The following is a 26,375-nucleotide window of genomic DNA, read 5'->3' as shown; positions in this document are numbered from 1 at the left end:
AAGGAAGGAAGGAAGGAAGGAAGGAAGGAAGGAAGGAAGGAAGGAAGGAAGAAAGGAAGGAAGGAAGAAAGAATCCTAAGGCTTAACTGATGAAATTTCGATCCAGCATCTGGCATCAAACATTAAACTTAGGTTCCTGTCTTGCTTCAGATAACCGGCTGATGCTTTTTAAAAGTGATTTCTAGTTTCACAAAATTTTAAGAATTCCAGATCCAACGTTTCCATTTACTGGCGAGAAAGGCCAGTTAAAGCAACTTCTTCTAGTTTGCCACCCAGTTTGCAGGGCTAGACCATCCTCACTTCTCCACAATTTTATAGATGAGGGGAGCTTGGCCAGCTTCGAGGCCAGTTAGCAGAGGGGAGCGGTGAAGAGCTGATCTTCGAGCCAACACTGCCTAGGTTCAAATCCCAGCTCTGTCATTGATTAGTAAAACCTATTAAAATTAGGTACATAAAATTTTATGTTTATTTACCTCTTTTCTTTTTTAATTTTAAAGTTTATTTATTTATTTTGAGAGATACAGAAACAGCTTGACTACAGGAGGGGCAGACAGAGAGGGAGAGAGAGAATCCCAAGCCAGGTCCATACTGTCCGCACAGAACCCGATGCAGGGCTCAAGCTTAGTAAACTGCGAGATGATGACCTGAGCAGAAACTGAAAGTTCGACCCGACTGAACCACGCAAGCACCCTTTATGTTTATGTACCTCTGTCTTTTAATCTGTAAGTTAATAATAATGATGGTATATGCATCATAGAGCTGTTGTGAAGGTTGACTATATCAATATATTAGAATAGTGCCGGGCACAAAGTGAGCTCCATACAAGAGTGCTACTCAAGGTTTTCACAATTATCTCAACAGCCCAAAAGGCTCCATTTGTTTGGTGTTTCATAGATTAGTAAGTGCACCTGTTTCAGGATCTCCCACAGTACTTGTGATGTGGTTTTGGAGTGCTGGTGGGGGTCCCGAGCTGAAGGCCAAGAGAGAATTCTTGAGATGTCTTTGGTGCAAAAAGGTGATTTTATTAAATCATGGAGACGGGAGCTATGGGCAGGCAGAAAGAGCTACCCTGGGGTTGTGGAGAGTGACTGATTATATACTATGGAGCTGGGCAGGGGGGCATAAAGGAAAAGGGAGGTTTCCAAAAGGAATTTCATATGATAAAGAGGACTCTTAAGATACTGGAGGCCTTGCGAATTGTAGAGCTAAAGTTATTTTTCCCTTAGTAAGGCATTAACATTAAGACAGTTGGGAGTTTCTTGGAGGAATGTTTTACTCTGCCTATCTCGAATATTTGTCAGTGGGCTCCAGGTTGTAAGGAAATTTAATTTTACCTACATTTTCTTCTTTGTTCCCCACGCCAGTGGAGGGGAGGGTGATGTTAGGGCTCCAGGAAATTGACTCTATAGATTTCCAGAGATTGCCTTTTTTCCTTGTAACTCATTAAGACAGTTGCAAAGCAATGAAGACTCTTGTCTTGCAAGACTGTGATCTCTATCAGTTAACCCATTGTTTTTCCTTGTCCTTTGCTCTTGGGCAGCCAGGAGTGCCTGAGGAATGTCACACAGATCCCTCCTGGTAGGGGGAGGGTCGCTTGTGGGGTGTTAGCTTGTGCTTTGCTATCAGATTGCCTCTGGTGCCTTCATCACTTGTTTAGTGGATCCTAGGACCCACCCACCCTAGACTTGCTTGCTAACCAGACTGGCTGGTTCCGTCAGGAGGGCATGAGACTCTTGAGTTCGAGCCCCACATTGGGCATAGAACCTACTTAAAAATAAATAAATAAATAAATAAATAAATAAATAAATAAATATAAAACCAATCCAAGTGATTATTTTTTTTCGACTACTAAACCTTGAACTGTTACATTAGGGTCTTGGTCACATAGGTGTGACCATGTGTGTGATCTGAATAGGTGTGATCATGGAGATGCACTGTGTAATGGACGGCATGACAGGTGGTAAGAATTCGTCACATCCCCTGTTATCAACCTAAACAGAAAACACACTTGGACCAAAGAGTTACGACACATTGTGTTTTGTATGGTGTTGCACTCTGTGAAATTGACATTGTTAGACCATTTCTGACCTGCCAAAGGGCAGTCCTGGAAGGCTCAACTCATAGATGCAACCCTGCTGTTAATGTTTCAAATTAGTATCTGAGATTCCTGGGGGCATCAGATGAAGTAAGTGGAGATGTGCAAAGCTTGCTGTGTAAGAGCCACACAGGGTCTCGGGGCACTCTCCCTTCCTGGCCTTATGCACCCCTTCATTGCCTGCCCAGTTAGATTTTTATAATTTGTTTCATGTTTGTTTATTTTTTAGAGAGACACACAGAGTACGAGTGGGGAAGGGACAGAGAGAGAGAAAGAGAGAGAGAGGGAGACACAGAATCCAAAGCAGGTTCCAGGCTCCGAGCTGTCAGCACAGAGCCCAATGCGGGGTTCAAACTCACGAACCTCAAGACAGTGACCTGAGCATAAGTTGGACGCTTAACTGACTGAGCCACCCAGGCACCCGTTGCCCAGTTACATTCTTAATTTCTGGTTTTTTCTCCTCAGGTGAAAATCCTATTGCCAGAAGGCAGCAAGGCAAGAGGTTGCCACGAACTTGGTTGGTAAGTTTATTTCCATTTCTACAGAGGAAACTTGACTTCCAAAGTAGAGGGCTTATCCACCGGGGTACGGGAGAGCTGGTAAGGGATGTGCAACCCTGGGTGTATATGTGGGCTACAGCCTTAAAGACCATGCAGAGAACTGATATAATTCCAAGGAGGCTACGTCTTGGAAATTCACATACTAATCTACTAGCTGACATTAAATGAATCCAGAGAGACGAATATACACTTTGTGTTCATTTTTAAATTTTGTTTTTTTAATTCCATAACTCAGTAGGCATAGTAGAATCACCTTGGGAACATTAAAACATCATAATACAAAAAAGAATGCCCAGGCTGTACTCTAGAGCAGTGAAATACAAACATTCTGGCTGTGGGATCTGAACATCCATCAGTATTTAAATAAAACACTGCAGGTGATTTTAGTGTGAGGACAGTGCTCTGAGTCAGTGGTTCTCAGACTTTGGGGAGCATCAGAATCACCTCGGGAGCTAACGAAGCACCCTGAGGTCAAGGTCCGTCAAGGAGGAAAAGCCTAAGCTTTTGTGGTGTTCCCCAATTACGCAGGTGAAACTGATTTACTTCCAGGACCCCAAGTTTTGAGCACCTCTGTCTCGTGCAGCTAATTGTTTTAGAACAGTTTTCATACTTGGTAGCCAGTTAGAATTGCCTGGGGAGCTTTAAAAAAAAATCTATTCCTGTCCCCACTCCCATGTGATTTAATTGGTTTGTGGTTCACAGGCTCTGGAATGTTTTAAAGCTCCCCCAGGTGATTCTAATATGCAGACAGCGTTGTTAAACACTTCTAAAGAACATCTCTGCAAATTTTCCAGGTCCTCTGGACATGTAAATGCTAATAACAGGTTGCAATCTGGGGGAAAGAAAAACACCCTACGATTTCTGTTTTGGCTATAGAAGGTTCACATATGATCTCAGAAGCTGGATAAGGACCTGGCAGTGTTTATCCCTGATCTATATCTCACAGATGTCAGAGGGGTGGGATGTGTTGTGTTTCGGGACTGAAATTAAAGAAATTTTGTAATGCTATGCTGGATGAAGGCAGTTTTTGTGAGCTGTATAAACCCCGGTCAAAATATATTCCTTTCAAGTTACGTGTAGTGAAAGCCAGTCTCAAAAGTTTGCATATTGAATGGTTTCATTTATGTAATATTCTTGAAATAAAGTGATAGAGATGGACGAGAGCAGATTCATGGTTGTCAGGGTTGGGAATGGGAGTGAGAGACTGGATGTGGCCATAGAGGGTTATCTTGGGAGATCCTGTGGTGACGGAACAGTCTGTATCTTGATTGCGTTAGAAGTTACAGGAAGCTATATATGTGATACATCTGCACAGACCTATGAGCACACACATAAATGAATGCAGATATAACTGGTGAAATCTCAGTAATTCTGTGCATCGTAGTAATGTCCATTACATGGCTTTGATATTTTTTAAATTTTTTTTAATGTTTATTCATTTTTGAAAGACGGAGAGAGAGCACAAGCAGGGGTGGGGCGGAGAGAGAAGGGGACACAGAATCCGAAGCAGGCTCCAGGCTCTGAGCTGTCAGCACAGAGCCTGACGTGGGACCCAAACTCACGAACCACGAGATCATGACCTGAGCCGAAGTCAGATGCTCAACCGGCTGAGCCACCCAGGTGCCCCACATGGCTTTGATATTTTACTATTGCTATGCAAGATGTTATTAGGGAGGTAAACAGGACTTGTTTGTACACTTCCTTGCAACTTTCTGTGGATCTATAATCCTTTCCAAGTGAAAGTTATAAAATACAAACTCCCTTTAAGACATGCTTAACAAGGGAGCCTTACTTACCTCCCAAGTAGGTCTTTGGCTGTACAAAGGCCCATAAAGGCTCCTAAAGTTTTGTAACTGAAACTAAAAATTTAAGTTTTTTGAAGTTTGGCATCGGAGGCCAAGAAAATAAGGCCTAGCTTATGTGAAATCTTAAAAAATGAGAAAAACCTCCTGAACAAGCTAGAGCTTTGGAAACATCTGCCAAGGTTGCAACCAAATTTAAAGTGACAGTACACCTCTTTCCCACCCCATCCCACACATAACCCCCTCACAGATGTGGGTAATGTGAAAGTAAAAGTTTGCCCTCAGTGCAGCACTTGCTTAGGACGCATTAACGTTGAATGTTAGGTTTCCCCACAACAGATTCTAAGTAGCCAATTCTAATAAATGATTCAGTACCTGGGGTGACTTAATACCCAGTCAACAACGGGACTTATTTTAACCAACCACATACAGACCTACGGACTCCTTCCCCCTTCCTAACTGCAAAATTTCTATCCTTAGTGTAGCCACCGTGACTCTAGCATCCCATCCCCCTCCAGAAGATTCCATGTTCCTCTACCCAGTTTGTCTCAGGGAAATATTCAATGACTTTGTTACCTGACAGGTGAATAAACTCAGCATTCATACTGTTGATACTGTTGGTCATGGACTAAAACCAAGGGAGACTTCAAATTACAATTTTAGAGTCTACAGAATTCTAGAGACCTTTTCTCTCTCCCAAGTGTCCTCAGACAGGGACTCTTCCTGCCTCTCTTGGTGTGGCATACACAATAAGTTCGTAACATTTCCTGAGGTTCTACCAGCCAAATGGCCTCGATGTCCTCTGAGGTCACACAGGACCTCAAAAACTCTTCAGTGCCCCCGGATCAACACAGGGAGATCCTCTCTTTTCTACCTAACACTAGCATATAGTGGGTACGTAGGAATTATGGGGGACAAAGGGTTTTACAAGTGACAGCAGCAGGCAGAAATATCGCAACCTTTCAGCCTGAGGCTGTATAGGAAGGAAGTGATATTGTGATTTATAATAAGAGATGTATATGGTCTTTGACCCATTTCTAGCACACAGCTCCTAAAATGCTTGGAATTTCCTAAGTGATGACACCAGCAAAAGTGTCTTGTTATGTTAATGAGGTGACAGGAGCTTGCCTAAAGGTGGGGACTGGTTGCTGAAGGAACCAACAGCTCCATTAGAGGGGCAGAACCTTGCCTCCTTTCCCAATCCCCCAGCTACTGGGCTAGGGGCTGGAGACCGATGGCCAGAAAACTTAATTAATTGTGCCTAGGTAATGAAGCCTCCATAAACACCCAAAAGGAGGAGGTTTGGAAAGCTTCCAGGTGGTGAACACATAACACACAGATTCAGACAGCATGGAGGCTCCCTGGCCTTTTCCTATGCTGTGTCCTATATATCTCTTCATCTAACTGGTGATGCATAGCCTTTAATTTCTGTGTAATAAACTGGTAATCTAGTAAGTAAACAGGTTTCCTGGGTTCTGTGAGCAGCTCTAGCAACTTAATTGAACCCAAGGAGAAGGTCGTTGGAACCTCTCTTCTACAGTTGGCGGGTCCAGAGGCACAGGTGACAATCTGGCATCTGAAGTGGGGGTGGGCGGACAGTCTTACAGGACTGAGCCCTTAACCTTTGGGATCTGATGTTCTTTCCAGGTAGATATTATCAGAATTAAGTTGAATTATAGGACAATCCACAGTAGAACTGGGTATAGGATGACACTCCTTTATTTATTTATTTTTAAAAAATTTTTTAATGTTTATTTATTTTTGAGACAGAGCATGAACGGGGGAGGGTCAGAGAGAGAGAGAGAGACACAGAATCTGAAACAGGCTCCAGGCTCCGAGCTGTCAGCACAGAGCCCGACGCGGGGCTTGAACTCACGAACCCGCAAGATCATGACCTGAGCCAAAGTTGGACGCTTAACCGACTGAGCCACCCAGGCGCCCCGAGGATGACACTCCTTTATATGGCGTCAAAAAGAAAAACCATAGGCCCCAAATGGAGTCGCTTATGCTAGGCCACATCACCAACAGGAGGCTTAATACCTAAACCAACTGTAGTTTCAACTTCCTCCAGACATGTAGTCTTACCTGGGTCAGTCAAGGGTTTTCTCATCAGCACCAGTGAGGTAATCTGTCACATACCCTCCCCACCACCCCCAAAGGAAGATGAAGTCATGATAAGACCCTCTAACCACTTAGGGAAAGTGAATTTACCAGAGGCAATCCTTTCTTTTCTTCTGCTAATAATCTCCATACCCCATCTTCCTTCCTATAAAAACCTTCCGTTTTATGCAACTCCTCAGAGCTCCCCTTTACATGATAGATAGGGTGCCCCCTAATTCATGAATCAGTTAATAAAGCCACTTAGGCCTTTGAAATTCGCTTTGTTGAATTTTTGTTCTTTGTTAAAGAACAGGGGTCCGGGGTCCCATGCTCACACAAACTGTCTCATTCTCTAATACCTTCCTAAAACAGAACTCACATGACCTTTTCTCAGGAGAATGTAATGAGGACTCCCAGCCAGGGTCTTCCTCCTCCAAGGTGATCTGGAGTCAACTCAAGCAACAAAGTCCATTCCTTTATTGAGTTCTTTCAAAATGGAAACACAGACCAGGCATATGGTCCCAGGGGAGGCAGGTTTGCTAATCTCCTTGAGGCCTGGTTAGCAGAAATTTGACACTAATAGTATCTGGTGGTTCCCTTGTAATCTGACAGTCTCTGGGGATGTGACAAACTAGTTGAGTATCAAAGTCTGGGACGTTGTCACTCCAAGTGTGGTTGGGAACCAACCGCCGCCGAGAATCTTTAGAAGGACAAGTCCTCAGATCCCACTCGAGCTAGGGCTATTGAATCAGAAATCTTGGGGGTGGGCACAGAATTTTCTTCCTTATTGTGGTAAAATACATACAACCTAAAATTCACCATTTAGCCGTTTTAAGGTATACAATTCAATGGCATTTAGTACATTCACAATATCATGCAAGCATCACTGCTGTCTAGCTCCATACCATTTGCATCACACCCAAAGCAAGCCCCCTCCATCCCTTAAGTTGTCCCCTCTCATTCCCCTTCCCCCCCCCCCCCCCCCCCCCCCCCCCCCAGCCCAATGCTAATATGCTTTCCATCTTTCTGGATTTGCCTCTTCGGAGCATTTCAGATAAATAGGATCATCCAATACATGGCCTTTTGTGTCTGGCTTCTGTCCCCATAATCTTTTCAAGGTTCATCCATTCTGTACCACGTATCAGTTCTTCATTCATTTTTATGTATTAATAATATTCCAGTGTATGGATAGATGACATTTTGCTTATCATTTCAACAACATTTGGGTTGTTTCCACCTCTCCCAATATGAATAATGAATGCTACGAACATCCGTGTACAAGTTTTTGTTTGAACACCTGTTTCCTGTTCTCTTTAGTATATACGTAGGACTGGAGTTGCTGGCTCATATGTAATTCTATGTGAAACTTGATAAGGAACCACCAAATGTTTTCCACAGAGGCCGGGCCATTTTACATTCCTGTCAGCAACTCATGAGGGTTCCGGTGTTGGCACCTCCTTGTCATCAAGTCTTGGTTCTGGGTTTTTATTTTGTTTTGTTTTTTATAGCCATCATAGTGGGCATGAAATGCCGTCTCACTATAGTTTTGATTTCCTGCCGTTGTTTTGAAGTAGCCTTCTTGGTGATTCTAATGCATGTGAAATTTGAAAAAGTTGTCCAGGGACCAGGAGCATCCACTCAGGAACTAGTTTCTGAAATGCAGGCTCTTAGACCAGTTAGGGTCACTCAGTCAAATTCTGCATTTTTTAAAAGTTTATTTATTTATTATTTTGAGAGATAGAGAGCACGCGCACACACTTGCGCACAAATGGGGGAAGGGGAGAGAGAAGGTCCCAAGCAGGCTCTGCACTGTCAGCATGAAACCTGATGCGGAGCTCGAACTCACAAACCTTGAGATCATGACCTGAACTGAAGTCAGAGTCTTAACCCACTGAGTCACCCAGGTGCCCCAAATTCTGCATTTTAATAAGATCTCCAGGTAATCAAGACACACACACACTGGTGTCTGAGAAGTGTTGGTGAAGGAAACATCCCTAAGTTGCTGACATTTCCTGGTCATCATTTAAATCTTCTCGAGTTAGGGCCTGTGTTTTTAATGCCCCATTTGTCTAATATATTCTTGTTGGACAGTCTGGAAAAGTCAGAGGAACGCAGAACTTGGAGTCAAAGAAGCAAACCCAGTTTTCAACCCTGACTCCAACACTAACCAGCTGGTTGATCCAGGCTAGTGTACTTGATCTAGAAAAGGAATTAATATCTGCACCCTGCACACTTTAGAATTAAGATTTTAGGCATGTGTAAGCATCTAATACAACTCAGCACAAAGAAGTTCACTGAGTCTGGTTCTACCTCCTCCCCTTGCCCAACACTAATCCTGGTTATTTTGTGAGAGTTTTAGGGAAGCAAATTTCAGCTGTGGCCTCCTCTCACATCACTGAGCAGCTGTTTCCTTAAGGCAGGCACCTGGCAAGAAGTTCAGGATTGATCCCATAGTCAACTTTGCTGGACTAAGTATGACCTTGCTCGAGGCTGGAACTCTGTAGGACGCCTATAATTTATCGACTTGTAAGAACCTCTTGGGCCACTTACTTTGATGAAAAGTAATTTTAATGCATTTTAAATAGCTCAATGGGGTGGGCAACTATTACTTTTCTCAGTAGAGAGGTCCCCCTTTTACTAGTGTGCTTTCTATGCACCTGTAGCTGGGCTAAGCACTCAGAACGCACAAATGCATTGAAATCTACAGCCAAGACCAGAGGTTCTCTACTGGGGGCAATTTTGGACACGGGTGCACTCACGCACACATGTACACATGCTCCCTTCCTGCCCTCCCCGCCCCCCACATGTGGCAACATCTGAAGAGTTGTCATCACCGGAGGTGGGTGCCGCTTGCAACTACTGGGTCGAGAACACAGACGCTGCTAAATATCCCGCAGGACATCAGACAGTCCTACACAGAAAGAATTCGCCTCCCCTCAAATACCAATAATACTGAGGCTGAGATATGTTGCCCCAGACTCAGGCATCACCCAAGAAACATGCTGCATCACTCTGTTGTGGACCGATGATAAAATCGACTCAGACTCGTAGAAAAGTGGGGTGACCTGTCTGCAATTACCCAACAGGTACAGAGAAGAGCAGGATGCAAACCACACTGGCTGAACATCCCTGGGGTCGGAGTTGTTTTATAAGGTTTGTTTTCAACCGTTCTTCTTCAAGCATAGCCTGCAACTGTTTACTCTGCAATTTAAGGGCAAAACTGGCCAGAAAAAGCTCTCAGAACTCTCAAATAAAGATTTTTCAACTGCCCTTTGTACAATCAATCAGAGCTGCCTCCCAATTCCTCTAATACTTGGTTAAATATTTATCCAACCGCCTTGCAGGGATTAAAGAGCTATTCTGTTTCTGTGAGAGGGATGATAAACACGATTACAGGGTTAGGTTTCTCCTAGAGCAGCTGTGGTCGGATGGGGAAGTAATGACCTGTGGGGGTGATGTGCCCCTGGGGGCCAGTGTGTGACAGGCAGTGGGCCGGATGGAAAGTAACTCAGTGTCACAGTCAGGGGTGGCGATGCCAGTGGCTGTCAGGATAAAAAGCCCTGTGCAGGCACAACCACAGCCAGCCTCAGAGAGGCCCCTCGAGTCTGCCACCTGTCCGGTGCGAGGCTGCTGCTTAAGCACGTGTCCCTGCATATGGTCTTAGCAGGGCCCTCAGAAGAAGTGGTTATTCTTACCCCCAAAGTCCCATGAGGAAGCTGCAGCCCAGAGGTTCAGGACTTTGTTCTGGGTCACTAAGTTGTCGGTGGTAAAGACAGTTTCCAAACCTGGGTAGTTTGTCTCCATTCTAGGAGGCTGGCTTCCTCTTCCTTCTGAAACCTGATTCTATCTGTAGAGCTATGTGGTATCTCTTGCACCCCTTCTGTTTCTTGTTCTTTCTTTGGGGATGGGAGATGAGGGAGAGGAGGGTGTATTCACCACGTGGTGGACTCTTCCCTGATCTCCTGGAAAAGATGTTAAAGAAGCTGTGTTTCCTCCCTACCCCAGTCCTATAACTTCCCATCCATAGGAGTGGATTTAGATGTAGAATGGGGCACCTGAGTGGCTCCAGTCAGTTAAGCGTCTGACTCTCGGTTTTGGCTCAGGTCATGATCTCATGGTTCGTGGGTTTGAGCCCCACGTCAGGCTCTGTGCTGACAGTATGGAACCTGCTTGGGATTCTGTCTCCCTGTCTCTCTGTCCCTCTCCCTCTCTGCCCTCCCCCACTCACACTCTTGTTCTCTCTCTCTCAAAATAAGTAAATAAACACTAGATGTAGGTTATGTTGACCTTATTCCCACCTGGGAATGGGGGTAAGGTTGGTGTGAGCATATAGTAGTGGGGTTAACAGGAAGAGGAAAATGGTGGAGGTGATAGCTTTGGGACAAGCTCTTGAGGTTCTTGGCCTTGTGGTTGGCATGGTGGTAACACATGAGGACCAGCTGAATCAACAGGAGAGGCTGTGGCTTGGTGAATCAGAATGTGGAGCCAAAGTTCAAATTCCAGTTCTAACTGGAGGGCCAGTCACATAACTCTTCTGAACCTCAGTTTTCACAACTCCGAAATGGGGATACTAATACTTGGCAGGGTTCTTGGGATCATAGATCTGATAGTACCCAACAAATGCTTGAAGTGTAATGAATGCTTCATAACAGCTGTTAATATTTATTCGCCATCTACTCTATGCCAGGCACTGTCCTGAGTACTTTAACATTAGTTCTAAAGGTACTTAACGGTCACAACTATCCTGTGAGGTATGTTCAATTATTATCCTCATTAACACCACTTTAGAAGATAAAAAAAAATCAAAAGTGCAGAGTTTAACCGACTTACCCAAGGTCGTGGAAAGTGATAGAGCTAACTCTCACACAGAGTTTTCTTTCTTTTTTTTTTTTTAATTTTTTTTAACGTTTATTTATTTTTGAGACAGAGAGAGACAGAGCATGAATGGGGGAGGGTCAGAGAGAGGGAGGCACAGAATCCAAAACAGGCTCCAGGCTCTGAGCTGTCAGCACAGAGCCCGACGCGGGGCTTGAACTCACAGACCGCGAGATCATGACCTGAGCCGAAGTCAGCCGCCCAACCGACTGAGCCACCCAGGCGCCCCCAAAAAAATTTTTTTAAGTAGGCTCCACACCCATGGTGGGGCTCGAACTCACAACCTTGAGATCAAGAATCATTTGCTCTTCTGACTGAGCCAGCCACGTGCCCCAAAAAACATGCAATTGTTTGTTTAAAAAAAATTTTTTTTTCTTTAATGTTTATTCTTGTGAGAGAGAGAGAGAGAAAGAGAGGGAGACACAGAATCCAAAGCAGGCTCCAAGCTCTGAGCTGTCAGCACAGAGCCCGACGCCGGGCTCGAACTCACAAGTTGTGAGATCATGACCTGAGCCGAAGTCGGCCGCCCAACCGACTGAGCCACCCAGGTGCCCCTCACACAGAGTTTTCAGTGTGCACACAAACACTTGAAGGTTCAATGCAATGTTACTCACTGTAGCAAAAAGTGGGAACAACCCAATGTCCATCAACTCATAAATGGATAAACAAAATATGGTCTACCCATACAGTGGGAAATTACTCAGCTTTAGAAAGGAATGGAGTTCAGGGGCAACCTGTGCCTGGCTGGCTCAGTTAGAGGAGCATGAGACTCTTCATCTCTGGGTTGTGACTTAGAGCCCCACCTTGGGTATAGACATTACTTACAAATAAAATCTAAATAAATAAATAAATAGGAATGGAGTTCTGATGCATGCTACAACATGGATGAACCTTAAAACTATGAGGAAAGAGAGAGCAGGGGAGCTCCGGCCTGCTGAAATTCTTTGGAAGGAGAACAGAGCATTTATAAGTGTCTCCGTTAAAACGAGTCTTGTTGTATAGGGTATAGTCCTTTCTTCCATCTTTGCTCAAAATCCTTAATGAAATCTGTTCTGAAGATCTGAGCCAATCTGAACTTGGCTTTGCTTTGGGGGGAATGCAATAAAATGCTGTGTCGACTCAACATGGTATGAAGGATGAGAAGTGAAAGCTGTCCACAGGGCCCTGGGTTGCAGAAGGGTGGAAGGAACGGGTATTCAGGTTCAGAGAAAAGTAAAATGTTTGGAATAGGAAATTAGGTACATGTGCTAAGTTGTTAATCAGAAATAATTAAAGTTTGACATATAGAAAGAGCCAAACTGGGATTGTAAAACGTGCACTTATCACTGTGGTGAGAATTGGTGCCTTGTTGCTTAAACTGAATGAAATGTTGACAGTTCTTCAGGAGTTTCTACCGCAATATTGGAATTGAACATATTGGCCAAATAAAGTGGAAATTAAAAAAAGAAGAAGAAGAATTAATGCCTTGCTAGGAAGGATGTCTGTCTGGGACTTAAAACTAATGAAAGATATCCTCCAGGAGTGCTTGGGAGGCCTGGGGCAGAGTGAGCCTTGAAATGGAAAGCCTATGTTGGGTATTAGAAGGTCAGCCCTACAGTCTCCCCCTTCACCACCACCACAGCCCCCTCTCCCCGGCTAGGGTGGGAAAGGCAGTGGAGAAGTGTCGATGGACCTCCATCCATCTTTGAAGAGACTGGATGGGCCCAGAGGTATTTCACCTGATATCAACCCAGGTGTACTTTCCTACTGCTTCTAATGGCAAATTCCCACAAACCTAGTGGCTTAAACAATAAAAATGTATTAGCTTACAGTTTTGAAAGTCACAGGTTTCACTGAGCTAAAATGAAGGTGTCAACAAGGCTGTGTTCAGAGCCTCTGGAGTCTCCAAGGGAGAATCATCAGTTCCTCTGACTTTTGCCACTTCTAGAAGCCTCCTGCATTCCTTGGCTCCTGGTCCCTTCCTCCACCTCTGACTGTGACTCTCCTGCTTCCCTGTTATAAGGACTCTTGTGTCTGAACCATCTAGATAATGCAGGATAATCTTGGCATTTCTAGCTCTTTTACTCAATCATACCTGCAAGGCCCCCTTTGCCAGGTAAAGTCACATATTCCAGTTCCAGGAATTAGGATGTGCATGCATTTGAGGAAACATTATTCTTCTTTTCTTTTAATATTTCTTTATTTTTTAGAGAGAGAGAGAGACAGAGTGCAAGCAGGAGAGGGGCGGAGAGAGAGAGGGAGACAAAGAATCCCAAGCAGGCTCCAGACTCTGAGCTGTCAGCACAGAAATCGACGTGGGGCTTGAAGCCACGAACTGCGAGATCATGACCTGAGCCAAAGTTGGATGCTTACCCAACTGATCCACCTATGCACCAAACTAGTTACCTACTCATACCAGTCTGAGACACTTTATTTGGGGTTATTTGCTATGCTGCACTGGGTTACTGGAACAGAGTTATCAATTCCAGCCCAGCCCCTCCTGGCTGATGTAAACTTGCATGATAAATCTACCCCAGTGAAATTCTTGTCATGCAGAAGGTGGCACGGATACCAGGCTCATGACAACCTGATGGGCCAGGACTACAGTGAGCTCCTTTGGAGAACATTCATTAGTGACTGATTGCCTATCTCTCTCTCTCTCCATGACTCCTACTTCAAAATGAGAAAAAGACCAGGAAGGAATTCCTAGATAAGCACGTTTTCCAAAATTGCTTTTATATTAACTTTGCCAAGAGACACATCAAATTGACATCACATTGGATGCTAATTTCAATGGATTGTTTGCTTACATATTGTGTTTTATACTTGCTTTGACTCTCCTGATCCTGTGTTACATTCTAGGTCCTTACCCCCCTGCTCAAAATATTTTCCATTGTTTTGTAAAACTCTTGTCAGCCAAATGCAAGGGATTTCCTTATTTTGTTTTCTGCTGAATTTCTCTGCTCTTCCTCACTGGAGGAAACTACAAGCATCATTTAAGAGTTTTGCTCCTATCTTTTTACAAACACCTGCCCTATAAGGTACATATGCTTGCCATCTGTTTTGATTTCTTGCCACTGCCTTAACAACTTTATAAAATGCCTTAGGTGTCTTCCGTGTCCTACAGATGAACTTCATTCTAGAGTTTCTTTGGGACATAAGGATTTAAAGCTGAATGTGATGAAGTAAGACTCCATACCTCTTGGTGACTGAATGGATGGGAGAAAGGAGGGAAAGGCAAAGGGAGAAACAAATAAAAGAAATTTTAGGGACATCTGGGTAGGCCCGTCGGTTAAGCATCTGACTCTTGATTTTGGCTCCGGGCATAATCTCATGGTTTGTGAGTTTGAGCCCCACACCAGGCTCTGTACTAACAGTGCAGGGCCTGCTTGAAATTCTCTCCTGCTCTCTCTCTCTCTCTGTCTCTCAAAATAAATGAATAAACTTAAAAAAAAAAAAAGAAAAGAAATCTCAAAGCTCTGAAATTTTAAAGACCAGGAGAAAAACCAAAAGAAGGGGAGAAAACTTTGAATTGCCGGTGACAACTTTGGTTTCAGATGTGTTGACTTGGCGATGATGGTAAGATGATAGAATGGAAGTAGTAAGGCTAGATGTAAAGAATTTGCACATCCACCGTAAGAATAAGAGTGAAGGTATTGTGATTTATTTTTTTTAACACTCAAGTGTCCCTCCAATGGAAACAGAAGAGAGTACGAAGCCTTGGTTTAGAAAAAGCATTAGAAGCCAAGTTGAAGATGCAGGAACAGGCATGTTCTGTATTGTAAATTCTTCATTCCCTCATTCATCCATCCATTTTTCATTCATTCTCACACTTGGATTTCTTCATTTATTAGTTGAGATCCTACATGCCAGACCCTGTGCCCATAGCAGGTAGTGTGCCTATTAGTGATAACTAAAGTACAGTCTTCTTAATGAATGAGCTGCTCAAAGTTGAAGGCAAAGAGAGAAAAGAGCAAAGTTTGTCAGTGTGCCAAGAAGCAGGCAATGATCAGTTATTTCAGTAAATATTTGTTTAATGAGTGAGGCAAGGAGTGTGTGAGAATTTTTCAGAAGTACCAGGCTCTGCCAGGGAGCTGAAAAAGGCAAGGTTTCCACAGAGGTAAAAATTTTGAAGGCTAAGTTCAGAAGAAAGATAAGGCTGAAATGTTGCAAATGTGTTTTCCCAGGATTTGTTCACTTAGCGAGGTAGCAAGAAATTGGAACTATTTCAGGATTCTCATACAAGTTAAAATATAATACTCATTTCTGTTAACCACCTTAGCCTTTCTTTCCCCATTCTCTTTCTCCTCCCTCTCTCCTTCTTGTCCTTCCTCCCTTCTTTGCTTCCTTTCTCCTCAGGCCAATCACCAACTTAGTAACCCACATTCACGTAGGTAAGTTCAAGAAGTTGCTGAGTTAAAGGTAGGAAGGAAATATGATGAACAGTGATAATTGCCTAGTCTATACAAAGGACCTCACCCCAAAAACCAAATAAACGAAATAAAGTAACTAGTGGATCTTTCATTTAAAAAAAAAAAAATCGGGGCGCCTGGGTGGCGCAGTCGGTTAAGCGTCCGACTTCAGCCAGGTCACGATCTCGCGGTCCGTGAGTTCGAGCCCCGCGTCGGGCTCTGGGCTGATGGCTCTGAGCCTGGAGCCTGTTTCCGATTCTGTGTCTCCCTCTCTCTCTGCCCCTCCCCCGTTCATGCTAAAAAAAAAAAAAAAAAAAAAATCTTGTTTGGAACCAACTGATCAAACAGTGAAGAGTAGTGGTGTTCCTCTTTTTGAAGGCAGGATCCTAAAGTCCAAGCCCCCACCCCCTTGGCTTCCCTTTTACTCGTGCAGTGGCCCGAAAGACAGCCCCATGGACGTTCCCAAAGCCAAGTCAGGATCTAAGGAACCCCAGTTTGAAAATGCCTGTTCTAGGCGCCTGGGTGGCTCAGTTGGTTTAGTGTTGAGCTCTTGATCTGAGCTCCGGTCTCAGTCTCAGGGTCATGAGTTCAACCCCTGTGTTGGGCTCTGAGCTGAGTGTGGAGCCTACTTTAAAAAAAAGAGAGAGAGAGAAGGGGAGAAAGAAAGAGAAAGAAAGAAAGAAAGAAAGAAAGAAAGAAAGAAAGAAAGAAAGAAAGAAAGAAAGAAGAGAAGGAAAGGAAAGGAAAGAAAATGCCTGTCCTAGAAGAAAGGATGTGATATCACATACATGGGCTTGTTTATGAAAGGGAGTTTGTTAAACCCTGGACTCAAGTTGTTGACTATCTGTTCTTTGAAATGGAAAAAAAGTGAGTCATCAAATGTCACACCCTGACCCAACTGCCTTGAGATTGCAAAATATTGGGAAGGATCTTATGGAAAATACGATTGGGCAGCCAACAGAGATGTGGAGCTCCATCAGTGCCAACAGTGGGGACATTTGCCTACTCATCTTACGAATGTGCCCAGTTCAAAACAGATTACCAGTAACTGTATGCCTGGTTTCCTGTCCAAATCTAGGAAGCTTATGTGTTATGAAGATATGTAAAACCTAAATCCCCAGTAATGAGTAGATGACATAAGAGGTAAGCGTTTGTACATGAAAGGATTTGAAAGGGAAGGTTTTATTGTATTAAGATGAACGGTAAACATACAATTTGACTAATCTCGACCCAGCCCTGCAGAAGCCTGTCCTGCTTTCTTCTTTGGTCCAAAAAGAATGCAACAAGCCACATCTTGCACAACAGGCACCGTACAACCTTGTGGGGAAAGGCCAACTCACCTGCCATGCTGCTGATGTTCACCAGCCTCCCCTTGGATTTTCTAAGAAGAGGCAAAAATGCCTTTGTGACCTCCACGGCCCCAAAGAAGTTCACGGCCATGCATTGTTTGTAGTTAGTCATGGGAATGAGCTCCCCGTCCGCTGGTAAGCCAATGATCCCAGCATTGTTGACCACAGCCCACAGTCCTGAGGACAGAAAGGAATGAGTTTGATGTCTCATGATGCTGGAGAGCAGGAGGATTTTTAACACTTAAAGCTCCAGAGTCTAAAAGTCCCCTTTCAGGTTTAGGATCCAGGCAGATCACTCAAACTCAGACCTCAGTCTCCTCGAATACCTAAAACCACCTCCTTTGGGGTGGGGGCGGGGGGTTGTGTAGTGAGTAGATTTGAAATATTAAGCAATGGTTTTTTGGAGGTATTTCCTTCTCCTTCTAACACTTTCCTACATCCAAGCAGCTAGATATTTGCTGTATCCGCAGAGGGAAGCATCAGCAAGGGGTATAGTAGTAAGGGCCTACCTCATGTTTCTCCCTTAAAGGAGTGTGTAGAGACAGTAGAACATCCTTAGGGCCATGCGGGATGATATAGAAGCCTGTCTTCCCTTTTCCCTAAACTAGAAGAGATCCCCTAATCCAGGGAAATGAGACAGCTAGAGAAGTGTCGAGAGCTAAGAAGATGGCAGAATCTCTGAGCCCTAGTCCCTTCCACACCCAGCCTAATCCTATTGATTGCATCAGAATCACCCAGAGGGCTTGTACAAACAGACCGCTGGGCCCACCTCCAGGGAATCCCATTTGGGGGTGTCTGGGATGGAGCTTCAGAATCTACATTTCTAACGACCTCCCAGGTGGTGCTGATGCAGGTCTGGACCACACTTGGAGAAGCCCTGTTCCCAAGTGGTGGTTTGCCACCTTGACTGCACATTAGGATCACCTGGGGGTGGGGGGAGCACTTTTTAAAACCCCAGTGTCCAGCCACATCCCAGCCAATTACATCAGAAATTCTGGGATAGGGAAGAGAAGGGGCCCTGACACTGATAGTTTCAAAAATTCCCCTGGGGATTCCCATGTACAAGCAAGCTTGGGAACCACTGCCCTAAATGGTGGGAAAGAGGTAATCCAAAAAGTCCAAATGTCTTTTAGGAGGTGGGCTCTATAGCAGAAGTGAGTGACCTGGTTCCTCTTTACCTGGGAGAAACAGAGATGACAGAACCCGGGGTATGTTTATTCTCTGAGTTCCCTGAGCCTCAGCCTGGTTTACAACAGTGGCTCTCAAGATGTGGTCCAGCACAAATGGGAACTTGTTAGAAATGCAGATTCTGGAACCCCACTTCAGCCCTGCTAGATCAGAAAGTAGCAAGCAGAAGTTGTTGTTGAAGCTCAGCTTCTGGTGACAGACCATACCGTCCAAGTGATCTCAAGTGTGAGAACCTGTGTTACGTGGAGAAGTCGAAGGAGCCTCAGAGACACAAATGGCAGGAAGTGCAGCCCTAATGGTGCCTTTTGGATGGCATCAAGAAGGTAAGTGGCAGCCAACTTGTGCAAGGACTGGACAGATTGTCGGACGCCTCAGCAGGGGTCAGCGTGAAGCATTGACAATCAAAGAAGAAATGTCTCCTCCCCAGGAATTTAGATGCTACCCTGGGGAAACGAGGTGAAGTTCCAATTGAAATGGTTTTTGCCACATGGCAGAGAGATGGCTCAAATACAGAGTTGAGTCGCAGAAAATAATGCTACATTTCTCACACACCTGAGCTGGGGGTCTGACATTTATACACAGTCGTGATTGGGAGCCCTAATTGAGATGATGCCTGACGTAGTAAGAGCTCAACAGCTATTATGAGGATGGTGATGGTGGAGGGGACGCCTCTGCTGAATTCATTCAGCCTGATGTACACCTTGGACAGGCAACACGCAGCAGCTTGAGAAGGCACTAGAATTGGGGTCGCCAAACTTTTTCTAAAAAAGGCCAGATAGTGAACAGTTCTGTGTGAGCACTACTGTTTCAGCTATGCTATAGGGTAAGAGCAGACGCAGACTTCATCTGTAAATGAATGGGAGCAGGGCCACGCTAAAGCTGCATTTATGGACATTGACATTTGAATTCCATATCATTTTCATTTGTCAAAATAACCTTCTTCTTCTGATTTTTTCAACCATTTAAAACTATAAAAACCTTCCTTAGCTCAGAGGCTATGCAAAAACAGGTGGCAGATCTATATAATGTTCTTTAAATGACAAAGTTAGAGAGAGAACAGATTTGTGATCGCCAGGAGTGACAGATGAGAATATGGCTCTAAAAACGTGGCATGAGGGGCGCCTGGGTGGCGCAGTCGGTTAAGCGTCCAACTTCAGCCAGGTCACGATCTCGCGGTCCGTGAGTTCGAGCCCCGCGTCGGGCTCTGGGCTGATGGCTCAGAGCCTGGAGCCTGTTTCCGATTCTGTGTCTCCCTCTCTCTCTGCCCCTCCCCCGTTCATGCTCTGTCTCTCTCTGTCCCAAAAATAAATAAACGTTGAAAAAAAAAATTTTAAAAACGTGGCATGAGAGAGCCTGGTGGTGATGGAATAGTTCTGTGTTTTGATTGTGATGCTCTCGTACAAATCTACACACGCATGTGCGCGTGTGCACACACACATGCTTATATGTATAGCTGGTGAAATATAAGCTCTGTGGCTTACACCAATGCCAATTTCCTGGTTTTGATATTGTACTGTAGTTATGTAAGATGTTAACACTGGGAGAGGCTTGGCAAAACACACACAGGCTCTGCCTGACATTTATTTGCAACTTCCTATGAATCTACAATTTTTTCAAAATAAAATATAAAACAAAACAAAACAGGGCCATAGTTTGCCAACTCCTGCCATAGAATTTTAAGATGGCTGATAAGCCCACTATACCTATGGGTCGTATTAACTTTAAAATAAGTAATATTTACTTATATAATAATGTGCTGTGTAGGAACACAGCACAGTGACAGCCCTCTTACAGGAGCTGACATTTTCTCGTTTGTCTACAGGTCCCAGAGGGTTCTTCAGGAAACCTCCTTCTTGGTGATTTTAAATTCTCTGTTTCACTGCTTCACTTCGTCTTTGAGTCGAGAGGCTGAGGTTGAGAGAGACCTCAAGGAAAGCGGACAGAAGGCATATTGATAATTCTGCCTCAGAAGAGGGTGGCTCTCCAGAATTCTGGCCACAAAATAGCATGGGCTCGCTCATTGGGAAGTGTATTCCCCCACACCCCTTCAGCATCCCTGGATGCTGGTGTAGTATTTCCATATCTATAGCCCATTGCTTTATCCTTCAGTATGGTTAATACTGCCCCTCTGGGCCTCACTAGAGGGGTCTGTATCGAATATCTTATTGAATAAGACACCATGAAGTCCCTTTCTTAAGAGGGACAAGCTCAAATCTCTGAAACCACAAAAGAGCAGGCCAGGAAGACTACTTTTCTAGAAAACGACCACACATTGCTAAACTTGCTGAAAATTAATCCCTAATAACAAAAAGTCTATTTTTCTTTCCTCCTCTCACTTCTTAGATGTTTGCTGAATATTTATTATATGCCAGGGACTGTGCTTAGTGTTGAATGAATGGAAAACAGGAGCCCGTACTGAATGCCTTCCTCATGTCAGGGACTCTTCTAAGTGCTTCCTATATAACTACATCTTCAACTGCCAAATGAAGCAGATAATATTACTCTTTTTATGCTGAAAATGTCAGCAGTAAAGAGGATATAAGCTGCAAGTGCTTGAGGCCTCCATGCAAAGCCCCAACGTGAAGCCAACCAGGGAGAGAGCAGGGTAAGACACAGAGACTGAGCCCTGATGACATTGTTTAAGGATCCAACACGCCTGAAGCTAACCTGTCATTTCAATTATGCACATACATTCCTTTATACGTTAGCAATTTCAACCTGGGTTTGTGCCACTGGCGTCTGAACGAATCCTCCTGGGAACATGGTTGTGATTCTCAAGGAACCTGGTGGTGAGGAGCAGGAGATGGACAGATATTTATAATCAGTAATGCAGGTGTGTGCAAGGTATAACAAGTGAGCGTCCAGAAGAGAAAGTGAATGGTGTCACTTGGATCAACAGGAAGATCATGCGCGAGATGTTATGTTTGAGCCAGGCCTCCTGTGGAAGTAGAGTCTGCAGTTGGACAAATCAAGAGTCTTAGAAAAAGGGAGCAGAGGCAAGAGGGAAATTTTGGCAAGAGGAAGCTGCATGTACAAAGATATGGTACATTTCACATATTCTACTCTGGAAACTGATCAGAATTTACCGAGTGGGCCAATAGGTATTGCAGATTAAGGGTTTGTCAGCGGCCATTATCCTGAGAGCTTTCAAATTCTTGTGAAGGGGTTTAGATTGTATTTGGTGGCAGATAGAGACCCACTGAACCATTCAGTGAGACTGAGCAAGACACCTCCCACAGGCCTGGCTCATGGGAGGGACCCAAGACACGGAGGCCCTGTATGTCCAAGGGTCTATAAGAGATGGGTGGCGTTATAAGGTGCACATTGTAAAGATCACTGCCCATTTGGAAAGTAATGGGGAGGGAGCCCCATCGCAAGGAAGATCGTGGGGGCCCAGATGGAAGGTGAAGCCTTGCTAAGCCTCACCGCCTGGAGATGAGAGAATAGGCCTGGGGTGAGGAAGATCTAGGACGTAGAACTGAAGGACTCGGGACAAATAGGATTTAGGGACTGAGGGTAAGCTGCAGGTCTAAGTGACCCCCAGGCTGCTGTCTTGGATGACTGACTTCGTGCCAATGCCAACTTCTGAGCTGTGGAATGAAGGAGGGTAAGCGCATTTGCAGACAGGCAACAGGGGAAAAGATAATGAGGTCAGGTTTTAACAAAGGGAGGCGGGATGTCAGGCAGACAGTTTTATATACATATAGGTCGAGATGTTGAGAAGGGGGCTAGGCTGGTAATACACTTGGAAGTGACTGGCATACATCTCAATGTCTCTCAGCTCTGGCAGAACCTTAGTATCACCTAGGGAGCTCTCAAATATACTGAGGCCTGGGACCCCGGAGTGGGATCTTCTTTGCCGCTGACATTCGTAGCAACAGGCTAGCAACAGTAGCAGCCCCCTTATTGAAGGACAGCTGAATCCTTGCCTGTAGACACCGATTGGATTGGTTAGGGGAAGGGTTCCCAGGCTGGGTGGGCATCATGGGTGTACCACCTGTGCAGTCACACAGGGCCCTGTGCTTCTGATCTTCCTGCTTGTTTCAATTCTCTGCTAGCATCATCTTAAAGTCTTCATCATTTTTGAAACAAGGGGCCTTACATCATTTTAATTTTGCCCTGGGGCCTCCAACTTATGTAGGCCATCCTGGGCCCAAGCATGGGTATTTTCAAACACTCGCCAGGTGATTGTAATATGCAGCTGAGTGGCACAGGGACAGAACAGCTTAGCCCAGGAAACATGGAATGGGGAGTTTGTGGATGGAGCCCGCAGAAACATTCACATTCTATGGGGGGATGGAAGAAGGGGTTCAGGCAGGAGAAGCCAAAAAAACAAAAAAACAAAACAAAACAAAACAAAAATCAGAGAACTAGGGAAGCAATAGGAAAGCTGGAGACCTCAAAGCCAAGACAAGGGAGGGTGGTCAGCACATTTATAATACTGCAGCTCTATGTTAACTAACTCGGATTTAAATTAAATAAATAAATAAAAATAAATACAGCTTTGTGGTTTTGGTAGGACTATATTTCACTTTAACCATTGAAAATTTAGCCTCTAAATTGAGTTGAGCTGTAAGCATAAAATACACACCAGATTTCAAAGATTTAGTTTAAAAAATGTGAAATACTTCACTAATAACCTTTGTATTGATTACATATTGAAATATTAATGTTGTAGATATACTGGGTTAAGTAAAAGGGATTATTAAAATTAAAAAAAAAAACAAAGGTGGGGGGGTGCCTGGGCGGCTCAGTCAGTTAAGTTCCTGACTCTTGGTTTCAGCCCAGGTCACGATCTCGTGGTTCGTGGGTTGGAGCCCTGCGTCTGGCTCTATGCTGACAGTGCAGAGCCTGCTTGGAATTCTCTCTCTCCCTCTCTCTCTGCCCATCCCCTGCTCACACGCTTGTTCTTTTTGTCTCTCAAAAATAAAGATTAAAAATTTTTTAATTAAAAGATAAAATAGTGCAGAGAGATAAACAGCTAGGTGTTCAGGATGACACTTATTAGCTCAGCCAGACCAGTAAGCCAACACGGGATTGAAGGTGAACAAGTTAAAAACAGGACAGCAGGATTCCAAAGAGCTCAACCATGAAGGAAGGGGAAGAAAAAGGGCTGTGACTAAAGGAAGACAGTAATTGTTACTTTTTTTTTTTTTAAGTCCAACACATGTTAATATTGGTGGGAGGAAAGCAAGGGGAAGCGCGGGCATGAGGGTAAGTAATGGGAGGGTGACCAAGCAGATGTTGGGCAAATGGGTTCAAGAATTCAAGTTCTGTGAGGATGGACGGCTGACCCATTCGTACCATCTTTGTGTCTGCGAGAGGCCGTGGCATGTGACAGGTGCTCACACCCTCAGATGTGGTCAGCAGCCAGAATGGACTAGAGGGCAGTGGTAATTCGAGGCTGGAACCAGAGTGGGTCACTTGCTAGGAGGGGCGGGTCGCAGTACCTCTGTTCTGCACCTTTTCCACCACTTTGCTGTGGGCGTCTTTTATCTGCTGCGGGTTGGTGATGTCCATCTGGAGCACGGAGACGCGCTTGGAGCAGGTTCTTCGCAGTTCCTCTGCTCCTGGTCCCTTTTCATTCAGAACTCCGACAAATACCGTGAAGCCAAGCTCATCCAGATATTTGGACAGGGCATGGCCAAATCCAGAATCACCACCTGCAAGGGATGAAGGCAAGACAAAGTGGGCTCAGACTCAGGTGGCAGGAGAAGTCACTTAATGAGGAAAACATTCCATGCTAGGTATGATTGTCCACGTTTTCTGGAGAGGGTGGCACTTGAGGAAGTTTCTTTATCTGCTAAGTGGAAAAATGCACAGACAAGCCAAAACAGATGCATTTCTCTGTATAAAAAGAAGAAAAGTTAGGTAAAATTTGGAGTGGGGGCTTAAGTGAAAGGGGAATTTCTGACGGAGGGATGGTCCAGGAGTGGCTGGTGGCCACATAACTCAGGAGGGAAAATAAAGACACATCATGGAAATTTTTCTATTAATCTCTGCTGCATCATATTTGATGTAGCTTCCATCACTCCATAAAATCTTCAGTGAATCATTCATTACAAACTAATACCTTAGGGTTGGTTTTGGGTTTTAGAGACATAACAAAATGTCAGATCCTGCGTCCCTGTGGACAGAAGTCAGGAACAAGAAGCTTCCCAGTCCCTTCTAGGTTATGAAAGATGATGGCTCATAGCCACCTGCACTGCTCATCTCCTCAGAACTTTTTCCCCCATGATGGCCTTCTCCCAAGTTGTTGAATAGACATCAACCCTAGAAGGATAGGTGCAACAGAAACCAGATAGAAGGCCCTAAGTGCATCACTTTGTGGAAATAAATGGATGACAAATAATATGTAAAATACCCCTCATACTTTGAGGTGGGAGTTTATCCAAACCAGTCTGCGGGATATTATGGACCCTTGAAAAATGGTTTCATGCCCATAAGTGATAGGTATCTGAAGGTCTGAATGAAGGCAACATGCACATAAAATCACCTGTTGGGCCATAGCAGAATAAACACCCAACAGTCAATATGCCTCCAAAACTCTAAAGGTGAGACATAGTCTTCACACTGGCTGGGTCAGGTGATCTTTCCTGTAAACCTTGAGGTATCCCTCTTATCAGCAGTCAGGGGCTATAGTCAGGCATCTACCTAAGAACTGGAAAATATGAGAAATCAGAGAGCACGCTGACAGTTAACTCAAGGATCAATGTGTCCGTGATCGGAAAAGACATCTTACTTCCAAGCTAACAAAACCTTCCTGGAATCTGAACAGAAGTGTCACTGTCCCTAAGAAGAGGATGATCACCATTAGACGGTGAAAGGACAAACTCAACACCAAAAAAAAAAAAAAAAAAATCAAACAATCTAATTCAAAAATGGGCCGAGGCAATGAATAGACATTTTCCCAAAGAAGACATACAAATGGCCAACATACACATGAGAAGATGTTCAGTATCACTAAGTACCAGGGAAATGCAAGTCAAAACCACCATGAGATACCCTCTCACACCAGTTAAAATGGCTACAATCAAAATGACAAGAAATAACAAGTGTTGGCGAGGATGTGGAGAAGAAGGAACACTTGTGAACTGTTGTCATGAACGCAAATTGGTGCAGCCACTGTGGAAAACAGTATGGAGGTTGCTCAAAACATTAAAAATAGAAATACCATATGATGCAGTAATTCCACTATTGGGTGTTTACCCAAAGAAAACAAGAACACTACTTTGTAAGGATACGTGGATCCTTATTTGTATTGCAGCATTGTTTATAACAGCCAGGAAATGGAAGCTACTTAAGTGTCCATCAATAGATTAATGGATAAGGAAAACGTGTTTTACACACACACACACACACACACACACACACACAAGAATATTATACAGTCCTAAAAAAAGAATGAAATCCTGCCATTTGAGACAACACGGATGGACCTAGAAGGTATGATGCCCAGTGAAATCAGTCACACTAAGAAAGACAAATACCATGTAATTTCACTCCTAAGTGAGACCTAAAAAATCAAACAAATGAATAAACAAACAAAAGGCAGAATCAGACCTATAAATACAGAGAACAAACTGATGGTTGTCAGAGGGGCGGGGGGTGGTGGGTTGGACAAAATGGGTGAATGTAGCATTTTGCTTAACAAAACATCTTGGAGTGCTGCCTGGGTGGCTCAGTCGGTTGAGCGTCCAACTTCGGCTCAGGTCACTATCTCACGGTTTGTGGGTTTGAGCCCCATGTCGGGCTCTGTGCTGACAGCTCAGAGCCTGGAGCCTGCTTCGGATTCTGTCTTCCTCTCTCTGCCCCTCCCCCGTTAGCGCTCTGTATCTCTCTGTCTCTCAAAAATAAATAAAAATATTTTTAAAAAGTATCTTGGAGGAATATCCATGTCAGTTGATATAGCTCTACCCCATCTTTTATAATTGCTGTGTCATGGGGCACCTGGGTGGCGCAGTCGGTTAAGCGTCCGACTTCAGCCAGGTCACGATCTCGCGGTCCGTGAATTC

General features: G+C 44.3%; 1 protein-coding gene across 1 annotated transcript in view; it reads right to left on the bottom strand.

The window, feature by feature from the left end:
- Positions 1–26,375, bottom strand: part of HSD17B2 (hydroxysteroid 17-beta dehydrogenase 2) — a 92,756-nt gene that overhangs the window by 19,441 nt on the left and 46,940 nt on the right. The window contains exons 2-3 of the mRNA XM_040443214.1: positions 23,811–24,023; positions 17,164–17,349 (exon numbers count right to left, since the gene is read on the bottom strand). Coding sequence (XP_040299148.1) covers positions 17,164–17,349; positions 23,811–24,023 — 399 coding nt within the window. The remainder of the gene's footprint in view (positions 1–17,163; positions 17,350–23,810; positions 24,024–26,375) is intronic.

Source organism: Herpailurus yagouaroundi, unplaced genomic scaffold, assembly GCF_014898765.1.
Source record: "Herpailurus yagouaroundi ecotype Mexico unplaced genomic scaffold, PumYag 190, whole genome shotgun sequence".
In the NCBI taxonomy this organism is placed as follows: domain Eukaryota; kingdom Metazoa; phylum Chordata; class Mammalia; order Carnivora; family Felidae; genus Herpailurus; species Herpailurus yagouaroundi.
This window is presented reverse-complemented; position numbering and strand designations above follow the sequence as displayed.